This window comes from Bos grunniens, chromosome 3, assembly GCF_055505025.1.
Source record: "Bos grunniens cultivar Pamir isolate PY7600 chromosome 3, Bosgru_T2T1.0, whole genome shotgun sequence".
NCBI lineage: Eukaryota > Metazoa > Chordata > Mammalia > Artiodactyla > Bovidae > Bos > Bos grunniens.
The window spans coordinates 71,772,631-71,797,253 of record NC_141167.1 but is presented as its reverse complement, the minus strand read 5'-3'; the positions used below and the strand labels follow the sequence as shown (position 1 = coordinate 71,797,253).

Below are 24,623 nucleotides of genomic sequence, written 5' to 3'. Positions count from 1 at the left end.
GCGCACCGCCCTCTGGCCGGCAGGGGGAGCCCTGCCGAGCGCTGGGCCCCGCGCTGGGCCCCGCGCCTTGCCGCCCCGCCCCGCGTGCCCCGCGATCTCTCCGCCGCGCGCCCGCCTGCCGCCCGGCGCCACGCCCGCCGCAGGCCGAGGGCCAGTCACCCGCGGGCCGGCGCCCCGCAGCCCGCTCGCCGCCCCGCCCCGCCCGGCGCCGCCGCGGGACGGGTAACGGTTACGAAGCACTTTCTCCGCCGCAATTTCTGCTTAGTCATTGTCTTCCAGGAAACGGCTCCTCAGTTGGGAGTCCACTCTACCGCGGCGGCCGCTGTAGCAGAGAGCCGCAGCCATCAGTGCGTCTTTCCCGGCCGCAGCTCCGCCGCCGCCCGGTCGTCCTTGGGCCCGAGCGCAGGCCGGGGTCTCGCCGCGCGGAGCGAGCAGCCTCGCGCTTTGCTCTCCGGCCTCGGGCACCGCGTCCTACGGGCGGCCTCCTTCCCCGCCTGCGGCCCCGTCACCGCCGGGCCCGCTCCGTCGGCTGCTGTCATGGGCACCGACAGCCGCGCGGCCGGAGCGCTCCTGGCGCGGGCCAGCACCCTGCACCTGCAGACCGGGAACCTGCTGAACTGGGGCCGCCTGCGGAAGAAGTGTCCGTCCACGCACAGCGAGGAGGTGAGAGCGGCGAGCGCGCCGGCTGAGACCGGCTCCAGGGACAGGCCGCGGGCCGGGCCGGGAGGCTCCGCGGGCGGGTGGTCGGGCTCCGGGCGCCGCGGCGGACGTGGGCGAGGCGCGCACCTGGGCTCCGCTTGCGAGAGGAAGCCGGGGCTGCTATCTGCTCGATGTCGCGTCCGAACCTGCTGTTGGGGGCCACTGCGTCTTTACAAATTCGGCAGGTGCAACTTGAGGAGGAGTGACGCCTCTTGTCAGTGCTCCCGGCTGATGACCAAACCTATTGATTGGATCGCTCTCCCGGGCGAGGGGTCAGAGAGGGCCGATCCCGCGCTTCGTCCCCCTCCTTAGCTCACTCCCTTTCTCCCACGATGTCCAGGTAAAGAAAAATTGGGGGGATTAGCTTGCTGAAGACTCAGATGAGGTAGCAGTAATAATCCATTTAGCTTTAAGGGTGTTGACTGTAGTTTCTCTATGGCTGTGAGGCAAATGACTGAACACTCAAATCCGGCTTTGGAAAAAGGTATGTATTTCTCTTGCCGAAGATTAGTTTGGCTAAAGACTGACCACTGTTTTGAAGTGGCAGGGAATAATCTGGAATTATACTCTCCTTGAATATTTGTTACATCGCTGGTCCTTCCTGAAATGAAGAGTCGATCATTACGCACAGTTAATTGCTGAGGCATGTTGGTGATATAGGACGGGTTTTAGTGTTAAAAAAAAATAACAATAAAACAAACTTTTAATTTAAGAGCTCTGTGACTTTGGGAAAGTTACCCTCGCGAGCCTATTTCCATGACTTGAAAGTTGGATTATATCATCAGCAGGTCACGGTGAGGAATAAAAGATCCTATATGAAACACCATGCAAGCATTTATCTCCCTTGCCATCTGGTTCAGAGAGATAAAACAAATCTTGATTAAAAGAAAAAATTCCTAAGCTATGTCGATTATGATGGTACCGACTGTGTTCCTAATCAGTTTTAAGTAAGATGTTGGTGATATACTAGGTAGTGGCAGTAGCATCCCTCTGAGTATGAGTTGGACCCGTGCCCAGGCCTCCTGTTGGCAGTGAGGACCAATCGGGGGATGGTAACTCCTGGTTGCAACTTTAATAGGAATCAGAATCCATACTATATTCTGTGTCCAGGATGCAGCTCAGTTTGTCTCTCTTGTTTTTTTTTTTTCTTTAAACACCCTCACTTGTGCTTTTTCTCCCAAAGATAGACACTTCTGTGTTTGTACTAGACCTTTAACTTCTCCAGGGTTGATGGTTCAATACAGCATTTTGCACATAGATAGTACTGGGTGACATTTTCTCTCTCTTATCTCACTCAACACATGCTAAAGTAGTAGTTTGAAGTTTGACTGTAAACCCAGTTTAAAAAAAAAGCATTTTGCCTTGACAGTCCATTTAATGGTTGCATGCGCGCGCGCACACACACACACACACACACACACACACAATCTTATGAAAAGAGTTTACTATATACTATGTATTCTAATTTTTTCTTATTTTAATTTTTAAAACCTTGATTTGTTAATGCAGTAATGAGTTACACCCCTCAGTTTGAAAAATATTCTTCAAAAGACTAACTGTGATTTGTGTATTTTATTTTGGGTGAGGTGAAGGAGGGACAAAATTAAGAAATCTGAAAACTTTTGAGGAAAGCTTGGTGCTAGCATATGTGGAGAAAACGTGATTAGAATAGGAGAGGTGTGTTTTGTTTCTGTGTAAAGAACTTTGCAGCAACCAGAGCTGTAAACCAGAGATCATTAAATTTCCTAAAAGGTCTTTTCTAGTCTAATGTTTTGTTTTTTAATTATTCTGTAATCTCTGCCCAGATTTTTTGTTTCACTGTAATTTTCTGAAATAAAATCTTGTGTTTTAAATGGGCCATTATTGGACTGTTTTGAACAGTTATTTGTTGTTAAGGTATTTGATCATGTAGGATTTATTTAAAACTCTTATACAACTCCAGATCTAATGATACACTAAATTATGATGATGCTCATCTTCCATGATACTATGTGTGGTAAGAATGAAGACAGCAGAGAACAAAAAAGTACAAAGTTAATGTTCATTCAGTATAGATAACATATAAAAGATTAAAAATCACCCAGTTTGTGATAGTGAGTGAATTTCTCATATTGTTATAACATTGGACTGTTCCATAATTTGTCCTGACAGAAAGGAGAGAACACTCTGAAAATATACTTATCTTTATGAATTGAGAAATTCATCTGGAAAGCCTTCCACCAGTTAACCATCTTACCAGAGGAAAATTTCTTAAAATTTCTCCCATGACTTGAGCCACAGCACTCCTGATAGAATTGTTGTTCCTGCTGCCTCAAGTTTTATTAATTTTTTCAGAGAATATTGACTTGTAATTCTGTCTAAAATTATTATCAACTAATCATTTTTTATTTAATGACTTAAATTTGATTATAAATATATAGACCCTGTAAATTGAATTCATGTGGGTTATTGTGGCTAGCACATGAATTACTGTTATATACTGTAAATCTTAAATAGGTGATTCTGAGCTCTTGATAAACCAGTTGCCCCTTGTAATTATCTATACTGAAATATAAGCAGTAAAGTTCTTATGTCGGTTTGTATCATAAGCATTCAGAGATCAGATAGTGAGTTCAGAAGTTTAATCTCTGTTGTTGGTGTTAGGAAAGTGCTTTTGCAATTCAGGGATGTGCTTCTAGTTACTCATTTATTTTTTCATTGATTGCCCACAGAATGCAAAGTACTGTGCCCTTGGTATTTATAAGGCAGTGATTTCAAACTGCTAGTGTTGGCCCATTTGTGGTCAGAAGTCAGTTCAATGATTCATGGAGCAACGTATTTTTTTCTAACTCGTAGAAGTCAGCAGACTATCTGGTATATAGTAAGCATAAATATTACGTTGTGAATTTTTGTTGTTATATGTATGTACGTCTGTACTCACTGTGTTAGTGTATGTCTTATTTTGGACCACTATTAAATAAGTTGGAAATACACTGTCATAAGAGATAAAAGATAACTAGATACTTGAATGAATTTACAGAATACTACAATGTTAGTGTAAGGAAATTGTATAAGAAAACATTGATGACAGGTCTAAGGTCTACCTGCCTGTTAGGAAATGACTTATATGAACTGACTTTATGCAAGATGACTCCTGTGAGATACGACTATGGTGGTTTCTAGACTTTAGAGTACATTTTGATTACTTGGATGCTTCTTAAAATGAAAGTTTTGCTGCCCTTAGAAAGTGATTCAGCAGATCTAGGATGGGGCTCAGGAATTTAAACATTCATTGAACACCACAGGTGATTCTCATGTAGGCACATAGTGGTTAAGGTTCATTCTAGTCAGCTGCCCCTGGGCTTGATTACAGTTCCTCCACTTATAAATTTCCTTATTCTTGAAATTTTGTTTCTTTATGAATGCTTTTACATCTCAAAAGTTTACTTAAATTTTCATTGGTGTAAAAATACTTTTTAAATGATTAGATTACTGCTTTAGGTCAAGAACATTTGAGAATTAAGAGTAGGATAAAAACAGATATAAGTTGATCTTTGTTAAAGGAAACAAAACCTTGTAGAATTAAAATTTTGGTTTGTATCGTATTTCCTATGGGTATCTTCTTTTTCCTACTTATCAGACTAATACAGTCCTTTTTTTAAAAAAAAACTTTAGGTGAAGGTTTATTTCAACCTTTTTTCATTGTAGAAGTACATAAAAAGTGTAGTGTATAATTAACAGTTTCAAAATGCATTTCTTTTGCAGCTTCGAGATTGTATTCAAAAGACCTTAAATGAGTGGAGTTCCCAAATCAGCCCAGATTTGATCAGGGTGAGTGAACTGTGAATGAAGATATCATGTAATAAGCAGGAAATTAATTTTCTCAGGTTTGATCAGGAAGTCAGATGGGCAACTAGCATGAAAATCACTGTGGTCCATTTGCTGAAATGGCAGTTTGACCCAGTAGGCTTAAGCATGAAAGAGAAAATCCAACTCTGTAGTCAACTCTTCAGTAAGACAAGCTACTAAGATTCCACAGTCTTCTCAGAGTGTATTTAGTTCCAGTTTATATTTGGTCTAGTAGAGGAATGACTATCAAACAGTTCTGGTTTCTAGATCGCTTTGGTAGACTATAAGCAAAACATAGTTGCTAAAAATAATTTTGTGTCAGTTACTTATGAAACAGTAAGGAAGTGTTTCATTGAATATCAGTATATGGCTATTATCAAAAATGTTAATATACAAAACACAGTATGTAAACCACTCTTTGGAATCCAGCTTAGCCAAAGGCTTGTCACAAATTACAGAGACTACTTAAAAAGTGGACATGTACTAAAAATAATTGTTTCCCTGAGCATACTGCAACTTTGTAACTAAAGGCGCTAGGCAGACATTCACTAATGTCTTCAATCAGTCTCCTTTCTCAGAAGTGACCATTCACTCTGTGCTTGACTTGTAAATACTTAACATGTGGTCAGGCATTCTATGTTCAAGAATTATGGGAAAATCTTGTTTACTTTGTTTTAATTTTATAAATGTTAGCATGTTAGTGATTTTTATGTACCAATATTTTACATTTCACTCATTAACTACTCATTTTTATGCATTGGAATTGCCTTTACTTTGTTTCCATTGCATTCAGAAAAAAATATATTTTGGATTAAAATGTTTGTGATTGACATATGGGAAGTTTTTAACATGTCAATATCCAGAAGGAAATTACCACTTTTCATTGATTTCTGAGTAGAAGTATTGACTGTATTAATGGTTCTCACTCTTCACTTACTGCCCAGTTTGCTTGCTGGTTTGTTCATTTGTTTTTGGTCATACATCCTTCCCTCACCCCCGCCCTGAGTATCTCATCAAAATGAGATACTTTTTCCCAGAAAATGGACACACACATATATACACACAGCACTTTACCTTTATTTCAGGGCATTATAAACTTTCTGAAGCCAATCAGGTAAAGAACTTTATTGTCTTATGTGTTCTCTGCTTCTAAAGAGTGTTATGGACAATAGAAAATACATAGCTAAGTAAAAACATTAATTTTATATTTATTGTAAATATCATGTGTTTATTATAGGAGTTTCCAGATGTCTTGGAATGTACTGTATCTCATGCAGTAGAAAAGATAAATCCCGATGAAAGAGAAGAAATGAAAGTTTCTGGTAAAGTCCAGCCTTTACAGTTCATTTTGTTTTACAGTGGATAATAGGTTTTGTTAGGCATGGGGATAAGCCTTTCTTTGATTCTGGTAATAAGTAACTCGATCACTCAGTGTAGGAAATATAGAGATTCTTTATAACATAATTTATAGCCAGCTTTAAAGAAGGAGTTATAGGAGGTCACTGTTGGCTACTTTAGTGAAGGCAGAATAGAACTTCACCTCTTCATTTTGTTCTCACTAATTTATGTGAGACATTATTAATCAGAGCAGTAGCAGAAGGTGTAAGAAAGAATAAAGGGAAGGCTTAAGAGCCGTGTTCACCGGAAGCCAGCGTAAGTCCTCCCTTCCTGGTGTGACACTACTAAGCAATGGCTGAGGTCCCCTGGGAGCAGGGAAACCGGTCTGGGCAACAAGTCACATGAAGAAAAATAAAATACATACTGTACCCATTCAACAAAGGTGGAGGGACTCCTGCTACTTTCCAGAGATAGTGTTAAGTTCAAGGAATGAAAGCCGTTCTTGTTCTCAGCTTACAGTCAGCATAACATAGTCATTAAATACTTGAGCTTAACTAGATTGAAATTCCTGGATGTGCAGATTACTGACTGACATAATCTAGGGCTAACAACTGATTTAACATCTCTGAGCTCAGTTTCCTTATCTATAAAATGGGGATACACCTGTTTCTTAAGCTTCCTTGTGAGTTAGATGAAATAACAAAAGAAACACATAGCATGGTTCTTGGCACAAAGTAAAGTGCCAGGTAACTGTTACTTATTACTATTGGTGGCTGTGTTGTAGTTGTTGTCATTTTATTATTATTCTTATTAGGATGAACACGTAAGATGAATTAGAGCATTGACTCTAATAACTACCATTTGTTGAATCTCACTTTATACCAGAGATTGTACTTGCCACATTATGGTTATATTTGTTCTATAGCGTTTTCAAAACAATTCTGCAAGGTAGGTTTATTATCCCCATTACACAAGTGACATTAAATAACTTGAAAGCTGTCGTGTAGCAAGTAAATGGTTGAACCAGGAGTCCATCGAGGTATGCCTGACTACAGAACCCATTTCTTTTTGTTAATTTCACATTCCTGTTTGTGTTGAAAAGGTCATCAGAGCAGCATTTCTCTGTGGTGTATTGCAGTTCATCATGGTGTAGATCCATCTTGGAACTCTAACACGTTGTCCTTGATTCCTGAAAGGCTTGAGACTTTTGATAAGCATCAAGAGCTTTCCTCTCTTCACCTACCTAAAAATGCCTCCTCTTTTGGAAAGAGGAGACCATCTCAAATGACACCCAATTCATAGCCAGTGGGGTAATGATGGGGAGGGTTTTCACAGAATATAATTACAGAGCTGAGTTGGAGCAAAGTGGTGAAGATTGACTCTCAGCTGGTAAGGAAGTTGTGATAGCTTTTAGATAGAGAAGTAACATGAGGAAAGCAATATTTTAGGAAGATTATCCAGCAGTAGAAAGGAAATGACAAGAAATGTTGTACAAAGAAAATTTGTTGTATATATTGAATGCCAGGCACTTTACATAAGTGTATTTTATTAACCCTGTTTTCTCTCTATTACCCTTTATGATTTTCTCTCTTCTTGCTTTCCTATTACTCTACCTATTTGTTGAGTAAATTTAGATTTTTGAACAGTGAGTTTATTACACAAAGTAAATATATACATATTTATATATATACAATATATATAATGTTGAGTCAAATCAATCCAGAGCTTCAATTTCATTTTGTTATGTATCAAATTAGCAAAAATATCCATCTTTTTTTTAATAGCATCCTATATTGTTAGGAGAGCAACTTCTAACTTTTAATGGTCTGGTAACCTGAGACAATTTTTTTTTAAGTAAGAGATAAATAAAACAAGACTAACAAAAGAATCATATCCTTTGACTCATAATTACATTTCTGATCTTCAGAAATGCTTCAGGCATAAAGTTGAACAGAGAGTTACCATAGATATTATTCATTAAGAGTACAGAGTACAGGGAATTCCCTGGCAGTCTAGTGACTGGGACTCTGCTTTCACTGCCAAGGACCTAAGTTTGACCCTTGATCAGGGAACTAAAATCCCACAAGCTACAGAGCCAAAACAAAAAAGAAGCAAAAGAAAAGTACAGAGTAGGTAAAAATCTAAACAGTAATTGCTTTGGGAGGTGAGACTCTTGGCAGTTTACCTAAATATTGCATAGAAATATAAAAAAACATTTGTTACATAAGGGTGATAAACCAAATACATAGAAGTACAAAATATATGCTATGTTTCGTATGACCAAGAACTTGAAGGTACTGTTGTCTAAAATTGAAAATGATTGTATTAGGAAAGTAGAATTGTGGGATATTTGTTTGTTTGGGTTTTTTGGTTTTGTTTTTTCAATTTTCTTCTCATTACAAGCAATTTAATTTAATCTTTATATAGACTTTAGTTTATTGGAGAAAGTATATAATGTGGTGGTGGTTTAGTCACTAAGTCGTGTCTGACTGTTGCAACCTCATGGACTGTAGTCTACCAGGCTCCTCTCTCCATGGGATTTCCCAGGCAAAAATACTGCAGGGGGTTCCCATCTCCTTCTCCAGGGGATCTTCCCAACCCAGGGAGGGAACCCAGGTCTCCTGCATTGCAGGCAGATTCTTTACTGATGGAGCTACCAGGAAAGCCCAGGTATATAATATGCTCCATTAATGTTTAATTCTTAAAAATATATATTTTGAATGCTTCTATATTTATCTGCCCTGCCTTCCAATAAAGGAGAATTAATATTTGCCTTTTTGTTTTGACAATCAGATACTTGTTGGCAACTAGCATATCTTTTTTAAATTACCATGGAAATACACTTTTAGGTCTTAAAACTATGAAACAATGCAGCTAGGGAAGGAAAAAATTCATTCAGGATTATCTGTTCTTAGTATTTTAGCAGTGTTACTGCTGTGTAGTAGAATGTTATTCAAATATAATAATCTGTTTTGTTGTTTTTGTCACTCAGCAAAACTGTTCATTGTAGGATCAAACTCTTCATCATCAACTAGAAATGCAGTCGACATGGGTAAGCAAAACTTTAACTTTTATTTTCATAGTGAATTTTAAATTACTGTAAGTGTATTAATTATATCTTGTGTTCAGGTCTAGTTAAAAATAAAATAAGCTCATTGCAATTTTACCTTTTCAAGTTCTAGCCTAGTTTCTTAAGGCTTCTGTGGAAATCACATCAACCAATGTAAGGTCATATTTTGATATATAAGGAATGTAAAAGATGTAACATAATTACATGTGAACTATATATTTGGAGATAGAAATTCTCTTTAGTCATATTCTTAACTTTTTTAGTACTACATGTGAAATATCAGAAGAATAACAGCAAAAACAGCATTTTTATCTATTTTCATCACATGGTGAGGTTACTATATAGCATTATAATTAATGAGTATTTTTTCTTTTAAAACATTCTTCTCGTGTTTACATACATTGAACAGTTAAATAACTAGCTGTTTAATATAACTATGGAAGGAACAAAAATTGTTAAAAATAAACTCATTTTTATAAAAACTAAGAAGTTACCTACATCGATTGTTGTTTAGTTGCTAAGTCGTATCTGACTCTTTCGCAGTCCCTTAAACTGTATAGCCCAACAGGCTCCTCTGTCCATGGGATTTCCCAGGCAAGAATACTGGGGTGAGTTGTCATTTCCTCCTCCAGGGGATCTTCCTGACTCAGGGATCGAACCTGCATCTCCTGCTTGGGTGACAGTTTATCACTGAGCCACCTAGATTAATGTGTAAGTTAAGGCCATAAATTCAGTTTTTCATAGTCTCAAGCTTATTCTTTGCTATGACTACCAGTTACAGGGTTTCCCAGGTGGCACTAGTGGTAAAGAACCCACCGCCAATGCAAGAGATGTAAGAGACTTGGGTTTGATCCCTGGGTTAGAAAGATCGCGTGGAGGAGGGCATGGCAACCCACTCTTGTATTCCTGCCTGGAGAAGCCCATGGACAGTGGAACGTAGCAGTCTGTAGGATCCCAAAGGTCAGAGACGACTGAAGCAATTTAGCATGCTCGAACAGCACACCCAACAATTATAGACTATTAGGTCAGAAGCTACCAAAAAGTCCTGGGGCCTAGGAAACATGGAGCCTATAGTAGTTGTGAGTTTCCCCAGGAATGAGGCAAGTCAAGGAAACCCACATGTCTGCTGCACAGACCAAGTAGATGAACGGACACTCGTTGTTTTGAAAAAGATGGAAATGTTATACATGACAGGTAAATTATGAAACCTAATGAAATAATCTGTTACACAGAATACTAGTGAACTATGGGTAGAATTCAGTGGGGGAGAAAGAACATTAGAAACAACTTGCCTTTATTACGTACAAACGTTTGTCTTCTTTGTGTTTTCCTTTGCATCAGCCTGTTCAGTCCTTGGAGTTGCACAGCTGGATTCTGTGATCATTGCTTCACCTCCTATTGAAGATGGAGTTAATCTTTCCTTGGAACATTTGCAGCCTTACTGGGAAGAATTACAAAACTTAGTTCAGAGCAAAAAGATTGTTGCTATTGGTACCTCTGATCTGGACAAAACCCAGTTGGAGCAGCTATATCAGTGGGCACAGGTAAAGGACGTCCGCATCCCGAGCACCCCAGGAGCAGCCTGTCCCTTACAGTCTTTGCTGCGTCCCATTAAACATCATGCACATAGCAGACACCACTGTGGGGGGCCTGTTCCAAATATGGGGATTTTGAGGCAGACTTTGACAGAAAACTCTAGAAAATGTGTGTTGAAACATTCATAGCCAAATGAATTAAGGCTCTTTCCTTCAGTTTTGGAACTATGTGATAAAAATATTATGTTTTCCTTTAGGTATTATTAGACCATGGTTCTAGTAAGAGAATATCATATATAATATATATTTTGCCCTGTTATTTAAAGACATGTAAGACCTTCAGTTCACATAACTTGATATGGAGTAGGAGTCATAAATTAATGACTCCCACTCTCTGGCCTAATAACCTACACAATTATTAGGGAAGTTGCTTACAAGTAGTTTACCTTTACTGTCTGTATTTTCTTTATTCCTTTTACTTCATCCCCAGCCTTTTCATTTTCTTCTGGGCAGGAAAACCTGGAGAAAAAGTTGCCTCCTTGTCCCTTTGACTTGGTGATAGCCAGAATGTGGCTAAGATTCTGCTGAATCGCTAAGATCACTTGGGTGATCTGAAATGTATCTGTAAATTAACCAGAGCATCTATTAGAAATGACCTAATTCTTCTCTTTTTCAAATGTATATGATTAATAACCATATTATATATTTCAGCATTAAATATATGTGTCATTTGTATTTGATCCTCTAAGATATCTCCTTTCTAGGTGGAACCATCACACTTAGAATCATGTTTGTTTTCAAGGCAGATATATTAGATGGCAGGTTCTAGCGTGAGACTTTTGAATAGTGTAGTAATATATTGGCTTATTCCCCTCTCCTTAGAGCTATTTTTCCCTTTCCTGTTACCATATATTAATAAATATATTCAAATAAAAACTACAATGAGGTATCACTTCAAACCAATCAAAATGGCTATCATCAAAAAAATCTACAAACAATAAATGCCAGAGAGGATGTGGAGAAAAGGGAACCCTCTTGCACTGTTGGTAAGAATGTAAATTGATACAGCCACAATGGAGAACAGTATGGAGATTCCTTAAAAACTAAGAATAAAACTACCATATGACACAGCAATCCCACTACTGGGCTTATACCCTGAGAAAACCACAATTCAAAAAGGCACATGTACTCGCAATGTTCACTGCAGAAATATGTACAATAGACAGGACATGGAAGCAATCTAGATGTCTGTTGACAAATGAATGGTTAAAGAAGTTGTTGTACATATAAACAATGGAATATTACTCAGCCATAAAAGAAATGAATTTGGGTTAGTTATAGTTAGGTGGATGAACCTAGAACTGTTCCACAGAGTGAAGTAAGTCAGAAAGAGAAAAACAAATATCATATACTAACGCATATATAGATATACACACACACAAACATTTGTTTATATATATGGAATCTAGAGAAATGGTACTGATAGACCTGTTTGCAGGGAAGGAATGGAGATACAAATGTAGAGAATTGGCTTGTGGACACAGCAGGGGAAGGAGAGGGTGGGATGAATTGAGAAAGTGGCATTGACATATATACACTGCTCCTGCTGCTATTTTGTCCCTAAGTCAGGTCCAACTCTTCAGGACCCCATGGACTGTAGCCCACCAATCTCCCCTGTCCGTGGAATTTCCCCCTCAAGAATACTGGAGTGGGTTGCCGTTTCCTTCTACAGGGGATCTTCCCGACCTAGGGATCGAATCTGCATCTCCTGCTTGGCAGGTGGATTCTTTACCACTTAGCCACCTGGGAAGCATATATACACTGCCATGTGTAAAATAGATAACTAGTGGGAAGCCACTTTATGACACAGACCAACCTGGGGCTCTGTGACAACTTAGAGGGGTGGGATGGAGAGGTGGGGTTGGAGGGACACTCAAGAGGGCAGGGATACTTATAAATCATGACTGATCTGCATGGTTTTATATAAGGCAGAAACCAACACAACATTGTAGAGCAATTATCCTCCAATTAAAAAATAAATTTTAAAAAATCTGGCACAAGTATGCTGCTGCTGCTGCTAAGTCACTTCAGTCGTGTCCGACTCTGTGCGACCCGATAGATGACAGCCCACCAAGCTCCTGCGTCCCTGGGATTCTCCAGGCAAGAACACTGGAGTGGGCTGCCGTTTCCTTCTCCAATGCATGAAAGTGAAAAGTGAAAGTGAAGTCACTCAGTAAGTCACTCTTCGCTACCCCATGGACTGCAGCCTACCAGGCTCCTCCGCCCATGGGATTTTCCAGGCAAGTGTACTGGAGTGGGGTGCCATTGCCTTCTCCAGGCACAAGTATAAGTAAAAGTAAAAAATAAATTCATGTAAAAATAAACTTGAAGCACTGTAAAATGTGATATTTCATATGTTCTAAAATTGAGTCCTTTTATTGCTTTCTACTTTTCGAAGTACTTAATTTAAAGGAGATGTCATGATTTTTCTTTTTCACTTCTAGGTAAAACCAAATAGTAATCAAGTTAATCTTGCCTCCTGCTGTGTGATGCCACCTGATTTGACTGCATTTGCTAAACAGTTTGACATACAGCTATTGACTCATAATGATCCAAAAGGTAAGACTAAGATTTTCATTTGTAGAGATTGATCAGTTGCTTTTATTTTATAAGAAGCTACTTGTTAAAATTTAATTTTTAATTGTATAGTGATAAAGATACAATGCTGTCACCTAGAAATATTCTTAATAGTTAAAAATACATACACCTTTATTTTAGTTTCAGAAAGCTTTAATTTTGTCTTTGTACCAATGGGAAAAGAAATGAAGAGATCACTTCCTGAACATCCAGTCTGCTCAGATTTATAAATACTAAGCTACACAGAGAAGATCTTGTAAGATACTCTAAGTAGTGTCACATATAATATAGTACAGCAGAGATTGCACCAAAAGGCCACTTAATTAAAGAGGATAAATACCTGGAAAAAGCAGCACATAAAATTTAATTTGAAACTTAAGCATCTTAGGATGGGTATTTGATTAGGTATTTTATTAATCATTACTATCAAGACATATATGTTTGATGTTAATCAGAAATTTTATTTGATTAATGAGAATGGCTTGTCTGCCTTTTGTAGGATATGTTTTTATCAACATTTTACAAGATAAGTTGGAAAGCTGGGAGGATAGTGTTTTACACTTTAGTTACTAGCAGTCTGCTCCATTTTCATTTTTTCACAGTTTCATAGCGAGCAGAGTTGGGGTTTTACTAAGTAAATATACAGGCTGTATGAGATAGTTCTTTTTGGTATAGTCAAGTGAGAGCTATCTTGTGAAAGTTTCAAATTTCTATGACACTTTCCCTGGTAGCTCAGACAGTAAAGCCTCTGCCTACAATACGGGAGACCGGGGTTCAATCCCTGGGTCAGGAAGATCCCTTGGAGAAGGAAATGGCAACCCACTCCAGTATTCTTGCCTGGAAAATCCCATGGACTGAGGAGCCTGGTAGGCTACAGTCCATGGGGTCGAAGAGTCGGACACGACTGAGCGACTTCACTTTCACTTTTATAGAAGTTCTCATTTAATAAAAATTGGAGGAAATTTTATTTTATAGGTGATTCCTAAAGAAAAACTTTCAGTTTTTACTTTCATTTCTAAAAAGATGACATTTGTATAGGTGGTGTGATTCCATTTATTTTTAGGATGCTTATGGATAACTTCTTAAACCTTATTATAAACAGTCTGCCTCATTCTCATTTTTTTTTTTTTTTTTACTGTTTTATAGGAAGTGGGGGAGGAGTTTTAATAGTTATTCTTTCTCAAATGCTAGGCAGCATGCTACATGCCTCAGAGATTGTAACTCTCACAACTGAAACTGGACATTTTATGGATGAGGAAATAGAGCCTTAGAGTTTAAGAAACTCCTCAAGGTCACCCAGCTTGGCCTAGCCTGAAGTCTGAACTTAGAGCTAGGTCCTGAGTGAATTTGGAGTCTTTTCCCCACTCTCTCTCTGATTGAAACGTTAGTATTGTAGTATTTCAGGTCCGAAACTTTACTTTCTTATCAGCCTCCATTTAAATCATACCAGAATAGGACATAGTTACTTTTACCTCCCGTCTCTAGCAGAGCTTTCATGCATAAGTAATTAGATTCATTTTTTTGAAAAAAGGTCATTTTAGTGAAAATCCACCAAAGAATTGCTGTGCTGATTTGTTCTGAAATATAAGCTATTTAAAATTTAAATTCCTATGTGTTGGCATATATTATATAATTTTTCTATTTACTTTGTCGAGGCTCTTCCAACTGTAATTATCACCAACAGCAGTTGTTACAAACAGCTCATCGATGAGCCTGTACCCCATTTGAGCTCCACTTGAAAAACACATAATTCTTTTTCCAGTGGGAAAGGAAATAGGAAAAGTCTAAGGTGTCTAGTGTTTTATTTCCATTTATCTAAATGTGGGCATGTGGATTATGTGCTAATACATCATCATGGAAAAATATATTACATATGTATAGGAGAAGAGAAATTTAATCCTTTTGGGGAGAGTGTGTTTTTGTTTTACCAGTGTAATTTGACTTTAGGATATCTCTTTAATTTAATTCTAAACCCTTTAGGTAGAATTTATAGTCTGATCCTGCATATACTATAAATGGAGCTTCAGACACTTTGATCTGTAATGAAGCAGTTCTCTTAAAAGTTTTGTCATGTTTACTGATTCTAAAGATTTAACATTAGTTGAATTAAAAGAATGTAGTTAGTGAATAACATAGTTTTCTGATTTTGTGTAGGATTTATTTTTTAAGCAAGCAAGTTGTAAAACATTTAACTTTATTTGTCATCTAAAATAGAATCTTGTTTATAAGTCACCTAAAGGCCTTCCTCTCTTCTATAATTACCCTTATTCCTCAGGAAGGTTTATTTTCCATTATTCTTTGTCCTAGAAGTTGTGGTAACAGTTTAACTACAGTCAGAGTACAATTGTCAAGTATGTGATTCTGACTTAGGAGCTTTCCTTTTTTTATTGGCCTTACTCCTCTCCTCACTCCCATTAAGTCTATACTATGCCTCATTCCCTCAGGGTTCCTCGATTAGACAATCTGAAAAACAGATCCACGAACAGAAATATTTGGGAAATTACCATTTTATTTATGAAAACTACGTTTACTAGCTGTGTGACCTTGGGCAAGTTATCTAATGTCTCTGCATCGATTTCTCCCTGCAAAGGAGAATTATATCTATCTCTTGGGGTTAACATATGGATTAAAAGAGTTAATACATGTGAAGTACTTAGAAAAGTGCCTGGCACATGACAGTAGCTAATATTTACTGAGAGTTTAGTATTGATGTTATTCAGATATCACAGCAGTTCATTTTGGGGCAGGCAGGTTCTTTGACATTCCCAAATCATATTGCATAGATGGTCATCTAATCCCTATCTGTAGGATTGGTTCTGACCCAAGTGGAATCTTTCCATATTGACTGATTTCTTCAGTAGACCATGTGCCAGGCATTCTAAGTACTAGAAATACAGGCCCAAGGCAGGAAAATCTCAGCTGTCATGGAATTTATATTCTGATGGGAGGAGACACAAATAAGATAAATGTTGAATGTGATAAATGGTGGTGTGTGCCATGGAGAAAAGTTGCCTGAGGAAGAAGAGTGCCCAGCTTAGGGGGTGTTGTTTTATATAGGACGGTTGGGGAGGCCTCTGTCCTAGGGTACATTAATCACAGACCTCCAAGAAGGGATAGAGCCATGTGGGTGTCTTGAAGAAGAGTGCTCAGGGAAGAGGGAGCAGCCAATTCAAAGCCCCCGAGGTAGAAATATGTTTGAGGATTTCAGGCTACAGCTATGAGGCCAGTGTGACTAGAGAGGAAGAAGTGAGGAGGGGAGTTGTAAATCAGCAATGGTAGAGGTCTTAGATATAAATGTGGAATTAGAAAATAATGATTTCATCAAAGAGATGCAGATTAAAAGATAACCATCGGGAAAGATTTTTTAAATGATTGCTGGTGCTGGTGAGGATATGGTAAGATTGGCACTCCAGTATCAAGTGTGAAGCACAGTCTTTCTGAAAAGCGATTGGCAATACACCATGTATCAAACCTTCCAGAGGTACTTGTACTTTGACCTTGTCATTCCATAGCCAGGCATGCATTTTAAGGATGTTCATCAAGCTTTATTTTTATTAGCAAAATATTAGGAAAAACCTATTTTTTTTGCCAACAATAAGAAAATGTAGAAATTATATCTATAAAATATTGGGAGAATTATGAAAAATGCTTTCACAGAATAATTACATGGGAAACTATCCATAATATATGTGAAAAAATAAATAAATTAGGCTATAACTACAGTATGATTTCTGGTTTTTAAGATATGGATACATACATACATATAAATATATACGGAAAAAGTAGTTTGATGGAAATACACGGTAGTGAAATGGTCCATGTTTTTCCTTTTGTCCTTTTTCTTTATTGTCCTTGACTGCACATTGGGATCACCTGGAGATTGTCAAAAAAACACAAGTATTCAGGCTCCTCTCACCAGAAATTATGAGTTGAACTGGCTGGGTTACAGGTGTAGATACTTTCTAAAGAACTACCTGGGTTTTTCTGATATTCTGGTTCATATTCGTAGCACACATTAAGGATAAATATTCAGTTTTGAGGTGTTTCTTTTGTTTTATTTAAATGCTTACCTACATAGTAAAGTGCTTTGATTTCAAGTTTAACAATTTGGGTTTTTATTTGTTGTTTGTTTTAAGAACTGCTTTCTGAAGCAAGTTTCCAAGAAGCACTTCAGGAGAGCATCCCTGACATTCGAGCACACGAGTGGGTGCCTCTGTGGCTACTGCGGTACTCAGTCATTGTTAAAAGTAGAGGAATTATCAAATCAAAAGGCTACATCTTACAAGCTAAAAGAAAGGGTTCGTAACTGCAGCTTAGGATCATAACCTACTGACTTGTATTTTCCTTGAATATAAGATAACATTGAGCTGTGTAAAAAACTAATTACTGCCTGTAAGTGTGTCATGGAGGCAGATATTCTTTAGTTATATTTGACAATATGTTATCTGTCAAGTTTGAATACTTCTCTTGCTTCCATATCAGTTCACTCACATGAACCACTATATTGTTTTCATTAAACTATTGTTTTCTAATTGAAATTGTCTATGAAGAATATACTTGCAATATATTTTCCCTTTATTTTTATGACAATAGCAATCAAGAAAATTTGTCATTAGATATATTTTGGCCTAGGCATCAGGGTAATATATATACATATTTTTTATTTCTAAAAAATTCATTAATTGCTTCTTACTCTATAGTATAACTAAGCAATTTAATTACAATTGTTAAAACTGAAATACTGGAAGATATTTTTTCTGTCATTGATAAGATGATTATATCTCAGACTAACTGGAGTAGCTGGGATCTACTAATAGTGTAAATAAAAGTCCTTTCTTCACTACATGAATGGAAACTTACATTTTTTAATGTGTCCTTGCTTGTAGTTTACCTGCAATGACTTAACCTGAATTCTGTGCCATAATTGCTCTTGCTTTTATTACAAGGACAGACCAAAGTAAATATGTAAAGGAGACTAGGAGCTTTGAGCTTATTGTTTGGGGACTTTATAAAAGCAGCTATTGTCACATCTAGATTCTTTTTAATTCTCAATCTGTCCTTAGTCTCTTTCTACTCATTCACGAATATTCAATAAGTATTGAGCGATTGCCGTGTGCTGGGCACTGTGGGCTCTGGAAGGAGGAAGGAGGGAGCACAGGGATGAAGAAACAATTAAGTAAATATGCAATACTTGTTCCCTTCTAGTAACCAACTACAAGGGACTAAAAGCCAGAAAAGAGGTGAAAAAAATCTTTAGTTCAGGGTCAGTGTTGTCTATTTAGACAACTTTGTTTGAGATACAGTCTTAACTATTGAAAAGCAGAAGAGTATAACCAAAACTTTAAAGCTAAAAGAGACTGTGTATTATTTAATATGATTCCTCATTAGGTTAAGAACCAGAAAATAGCAAATAAGTTGTGACCTTTGGTATATACTGTTGGTCTCTGTAATTCTATAAATTTGTATCTGTGACCCAGATAGTTTGAAAAATTTTTTTTAAATCTCTTGTATCTCAATTAATACTTTTAAACCATGTATTTTAACATATGGTTTGTAAAACTAAGCTAATGATAATATATATATTTATACATACACGCGTATATACATACACACACATACACATACATATACATCTACACACATGTATGTAACTCATATAAAACTAATTTGCCCAAGTTTTTTCAGCTTAGGGAAAAGAGCTGTGATTCCATATTCAAAATAAACACATTAAAAATCAATATTATATAAACAAACAAGACTCTTCTCCTATCCTAAGTAAGGTTTTGTGGTTTACTAGTTGGATAATTCGGAGAAGGCAATGGCACCCCACTCCAGTACTCTTGCCTGGAAAATCCCGTGGATGGAGGAGCCTGGTAGGCTGCAGTCCATGGGGTTGCTAGGAGTCGGACATGACTGAGCGACTTCACTTTGACTTTTCACTTTCGTGCATTGGAGAAGGAAATGGCAATCCACTCCAGTGTTCTTGCCTGGAGAATCCCAGGGACAGGGGAGCCTGCTGGGCTGCCGTCTCTGGGGTCGCACAGAGTCAGACACGACTGAAGCGACTTAGCAGTAGCAGTAGTTGGATAATTTGATTAGAATTGTAATGTGAAATCAGCTGATTCACCTGCTAAAACTTGTTTAGACTTTCAGCTTCCTAAAGCCTTCTGTAGCCTTTATATTAATTGTATGTAATGTTATTAAGTATACATAGTTAACTTTTTAATTTAGAAATGTACATTTTTTTCATGTAACATAAGTCTTAAATGCTCATTTTAATTTAAGCCTATACAGTGAATTGGGCAAGATATTTAACAAGGTACTTAAATATCACATTTATTATTTTTTAAAACCCTAGGCTTACAAAAGTGGATTTTTAAAAGGTTATTTTGAAAACAGGAAAAAAAAAAAAAAGTATATTGCCAATATATCCAGACTTCAGGGGGACCTTTTTGTGTGCTTTTTCACCAACTCTTGACAAGGAACCAATATTATAGATTTATTTCATGAAGAAGATCATGTATGGCTTTTTTTAAATGTGTTTTTTGTTTTGCTTCTATACCTTTAATTTCTGTTCTTGAATAACCTTTCTTTAAAAAACTGGTTTTTTAAGGCTTTATCTTCTAAGCTGATATTCACTTCTTTATTTGGTGAACTGTCAGAATATAGTGAATGCTTTCAAATATTGAAGGATTTAATGTTTAAAAAGCCATAAAATAAAGAGTGATGATACTACCAAATAATTGCTTAAAACTGAAAGCTAAGTGAGCAATAGTGTATATAACAGATTTGTTTTTCTGGGGAGATGTGTATCCAGTGACCCAAGGTATAAAGAATTTATATAACTTTTTTTCCAGTAAACATGACAAGAAGCTGCAGCTTATTATTATATGTCCAAAATACACTGGAGCCTTATTTTAAAATAATGTGCTGTAACTTGTAATTTGTTCTGTAATGAGTCTGTTTTGAATTCTCATCTAAGAAACTGTAGTCTAAAAAAGGACCCAGGTGTCTTATAAAATGTGTTTTCATGTAGTGTGAATTCTGAAGACCACATTGTGCCAGTATGATAATAGAGCATCCAACAACCGCTGCTAGAAATTGAATCACGAATAACAGCTAATAATTTTTCCATTCACAGGAACATTTAGACAGCTGTGTGAAATGAAAAGTGAAGTTATTCTATTATGAATAAATGATAACAGACTTTTCCCTACCACAGCCTAATAGTAACTGAAATAGGATCTTGATTTTCAGTGATAAAGGTCTAAGGCTCATTTAATTGTGTCTCTTTTTAGAACCTAAAAAGTTCAAGTTTAGAACTTCTTAAGTTTAAACTTAAGAAAGTTTAGAAGTCTTTCTAACTTTTCCACCCAGATTCAATATTTAGGAATGTAAGCAGTTGAGAGAGAGAGAGAGAGAGAGAGAGAGATTGTGTGTGTGTGTGTGTGTATATATACAATATGTGAGTTTTATTTTTTAAAAATATGTACTATAACTTTTATTAATTTTTTATAGTTTTCAGAGTAAGAAATATACTTAGGAGGGGGAAATGTTTTAATTAGATAATTCTACTTTTATGTGTCTTTAGTAGTATACTATAAAGGCAAAATATAATGCATCATTAAATATTTATAAGTTTTAATTTTAACTATATTATGAACTTAAAGTATAAGTTGTATATTTTTTAATTGAGTTGTTGCAATAATTGTAAGCATCTTGAAACATTGATTTTGAACTGTTTAAATTCAAACTGAGTATGATTTGGAAATAAATTATGATAAAAATTTAAACTTCCAAGCCATAAAGTTATTCATACGTTCATTCAATAAAGATGTATTGAATGCCTGCTGTGTGCCAGGCACTGTGCAAGGTGTTGGCAGAAAGACAGAGATGAAAACAGCCCTCTCTTCAAAGAGCAGATAAGTATATTTGAGGGGCGAGAGAGATCTCAATGTGAACAAGAGCAATAAAGGGCTGCATGTGTTGTTAATGATAAAAGCCGTGAAAGGGGAGTAGGGTCATATGGAAGGAATGGGACTGCTGGGAAGCAGAGTGAGAATACGTAAGAAAAATTCCCTGAAGAAACTAGCCTTAGAGTTAGGGTCATAGAGTGGGATGTGGGGTGTGCCTGGTTTATATTCAATAAATACACTTATACTGAATGATGAAACAGTTTATATATAAACTTCAGAAATTCAGTGAAAACACTTTCTTCAAGAGCTTATTCTTATCAGATAGAAAGGAATGGCTTCTAGTGAGACAAGAGTAGGTAAGGTTTGAAAAGTCACATTTTATAAAAGACAAAAACTTGCGCCAGTCCCCTAGACATGTTAGAGTATGTCTTATGTAGTTTCACTACCAGAAACGTCAGACAAAACCTTAATATGTATCCCTGAGCAATGAATAAATGTATAAAATGTTCTACAAGATTTTGGTCTGTGTTTTGGTTTCATTATCTTAAGAAGGTTCATGTTTTACAATAAGCATCACTTATTTGGACTTAGCTTTGTTTTGTCTATTTCTTTACTCACTATTGATTCTTGCATCCTATTCCATTCACATTTACTTTGTTCTTAATTATATCCTTAGTAATTCTTTCACTAAAGGTCTTTGGGCAGTAAACTTCCTAGGTTTTGTTTGTCTCAAAATGTCTTTGTTAACAATCTTAAATGGTCATTTGACATTATAGAATTCTAAGTTTCCAAACACTTTCTCTCAGCATCTTGAATATAATATTCCATTGATTTCCAGCATTTATACTCTTGCTAATGAGAATCTGGATTTTCTTCCCTAGAAATAATCTGTTTTTCCCTCTGGTCTCTTTTTTCATTTGAAATATTTGATTCATTTTGATATGTGTGGAATTAGAATAAAGCAAGAAAATGAAAACTGGCTTATGAGTTTTCTAATAACACCAAAAAAGTAACCATAAAGGAAAATATCAATAACCAGATTTAATCAAAATTAAAATCTTACGTTCTTAAAAATATACTGTCAAGAAAATGAAAATGTGAGCCACAGACTCAATGAAATATATGCAATAAATCTTATGAAAAATAAATTGGACATAAATTTTTTTAAGTTGAACTTCAAAAACAGCATTCAAGATAAGCCATAATGGAAAAAAATATAAAAAGAATGTGTGTGTGTATATATAAAACAATAACTTTGCTGTATAGTAAAAATACAAAATTGTAAATCTACTGCACTTCAATAAATTTTTTTAAAAACTTCAAACCTCCATCAAGAAAGTCAAAACACCATTAAGAAAGTCAAAAGGCAACCTAAAAACAGGATAAGATACTTGAAAATCATACATTTGATAAGGATCTTGCATCCAGAGTGTTTAAAGAACTTCTTACAGTTTAAGACAACCCAAGAAAAATTAGGCAAAATTTAGGACAGATTTTTTTTCCCCCAAAGAAGACATGAATACTCAGTAAGAACATATAAGATGTTCAACATCATTAGTCATCAGGGAAATGCCAATTAAAACCATAATGAAATATCACCAAAGTACCTAAAATTTTTAAAGACAGTAGCAAGTAGTGGCAAGGATGTAGAGGAAGCAACTCTCACATGGTCCAGTAAAATGGTACAACTACTATGAAAAATTACTAGATTTCTTACAAAATGTACCATGTGACCCAGCAACTCCACTCCTAGGTGTTTCAGATCAGATCAGTTCAGTCACTCAGTCGTGTCTGACTCTTTGTGACCCCATGAATCGCAGCACGCCACGCCTCCCTGTCCATCACCAACTCCCAGAGTTCACTGAGACTCACATCCATCGAGTCAGTGATGCCATCCAGCCATCTCATCCTCTGTTGTCCCCTTCTCCTCTTGCCCCCAATCCCTCCCAGCATCAGAGTCTTTTCCAATGAGTCAACTCTTCGCATGAGGTGGCCACAGTACTGGAGTTTCAGCTTTAGCATCATTCCTTCCAAAGAAATCCCAGGGCTGATCTCCTTTAGAATGGACTGGTTGGATCTCCTTGCAGTCCAAGGTACTCTCAAGAGTCTTCTCCAACACCACAGTTCAAAAGCATCAGTTCAGTGCTCAGCCTTCTTCACAGTCCAACTTTCACATCCATACAAGAGAAATCATATATCTGAAAAAGACATATACCAATATCTATAGTACTTTGGAATTCCATGGTGGCTCAGAAGGTAAAACGTCTGCCTACCATGCGGAGACCCAGGTTCGATCCCTGTGTTGGGAAGATCCCCTGGAGAAGGAAATGGCAACCCACTCCAGTATTCTTGCCTGGAAAATCCCATGGACAGAGGAGCCTGGTAGGCTACAGTCCACAGGGTAGACAGGACTGAGCGACTTCCCTTTCACTTTCATACACAGTAATATGGATGAGTCTCGGTAATAGGCTGAGTGAAAGAAGCTGGACATGAAAGTACATTATTTCCTTTACATGAAATTTTTAGAACAGACAGTATTGACTGTATTATCTATTGCTGCACCTGGATACCTCAAGGCCTCTCAAAATGTTGCAGTCCCCATCATCTGGGACTCCAGTCTCCTCTGTGTGCTTGATTGAGGTTGGTCTCCTTCCAAGCTTGCTCATGAGGTTGTTAACTGGACTCAGTTTCCTTTCTGGCTATAAGCCAGGGGCCTTCCTCACTTCCTTGCCACATGGCCGTCTCTATAGGGCAGCTCATAGCAACCAATTACTAGCTTCCAACAGAATGAGTGAGTGAGAAAGTACAAGAGAGAAGCCAGCCTTTTTTGTAATCTCATCTTGAAAGTGACACCCATCACTTTTGTTAGGTTGTTTTCATTATAAGAAACTAGGTCTAGCCCATACTTAAGGGCATGAAGACCAGAGGATAGGATCAATGGAGACCATCTTACCAAACTTAATTTAAAAGTAATATTTTGTATGTAGTAATGTAAAGTGACCATGAATAGTATGTATTTTTAGGCATATGCACTAAAATTCTCATTGGAAAAGACCCTGATGCTGGGAAAGATTGAGGGCAGGAGAAGAAGGGGACAACAGAGGATGAGATGGTTGGATGGCATCACTGACTCAGTGGACATGAGTTTGGGTAAACTCGGGGAGTTGGTGATGGACAGGGAGGACTGGAGTGCTGCAGTCCATGGGGTTGCAAAGAGTCGGACACGACTGAGCGACTGAACTGAACTGAACTCTTACCTTTTGGTTAAAATTCCTGCAAGAGATTCAACCCTATAAGATTTTTAGTTAGTAAAATATTATGGGGGAGTTTCCCTTTAGGCCTGAGTAATAATTACTGTGTTTTTATATTTACTGTATCTTCCCAAAGTCCACTTTGGGAAAAGAAGAGAGCAGGTAAAGAAGGCAGAGATGGGGAAACATGGCAGACATGTTCAGTTCAAATAGAATACTTCACAGTTTTGCCCCTGATCAGCAGACCAGTCCAGTCTTCTTATATTACTAATATGTACTGACATTTTAATCTTAGTATTTTATTTTTGTTCTTGAACTTTTTAGATTCTAAATACTTGGGAGCGTTTTG

The 24,623-nt window shown here is 37.3% G+C and overlaps 1 protein-coding gene across 2 annotated transcripts; it reads left to right on the top strand.

The window, feature by feature from the left end:
* Positions 1 to 21,539, top strand: GCLM (glutamate-cysteine ligase modifier subunit). 2 transcript variants are annotated; one of them, XM_086391297.1, is made up of 7 exons: positions 1 to 663; positions 4,444 to 4,509; positions 5,765 to 5,849; positions 8,858 to 8,917; positions 10,277 to 10,479; positions 12,975 to 13,089; positions 17,244 to 21,539. In XM_086391297.1, the coding sequence occupies exons 1-7, from the start codon at positions 538 to 540 to the stop codon at positions 17,411 to 17,413; spliced, it is 825 nt and encodes a 274-aa protein (XP_086247423.1). In that variant the 5' UTR covers positions 1 to 537; the 3' UTR covers positions 17,414 to 21,539. The 2 variants fall into 2 exon arrangements, with proteins under 2 accessions (XP_086247423.1, XP_086247424.1); XM_086391298.1 differs by lacking the exon at positions 1 to 663 and adding an exon at positions 733 to 1,039.
* Positions 21,540 to 24,623: the final 3,084 nt, after the last annotated feature.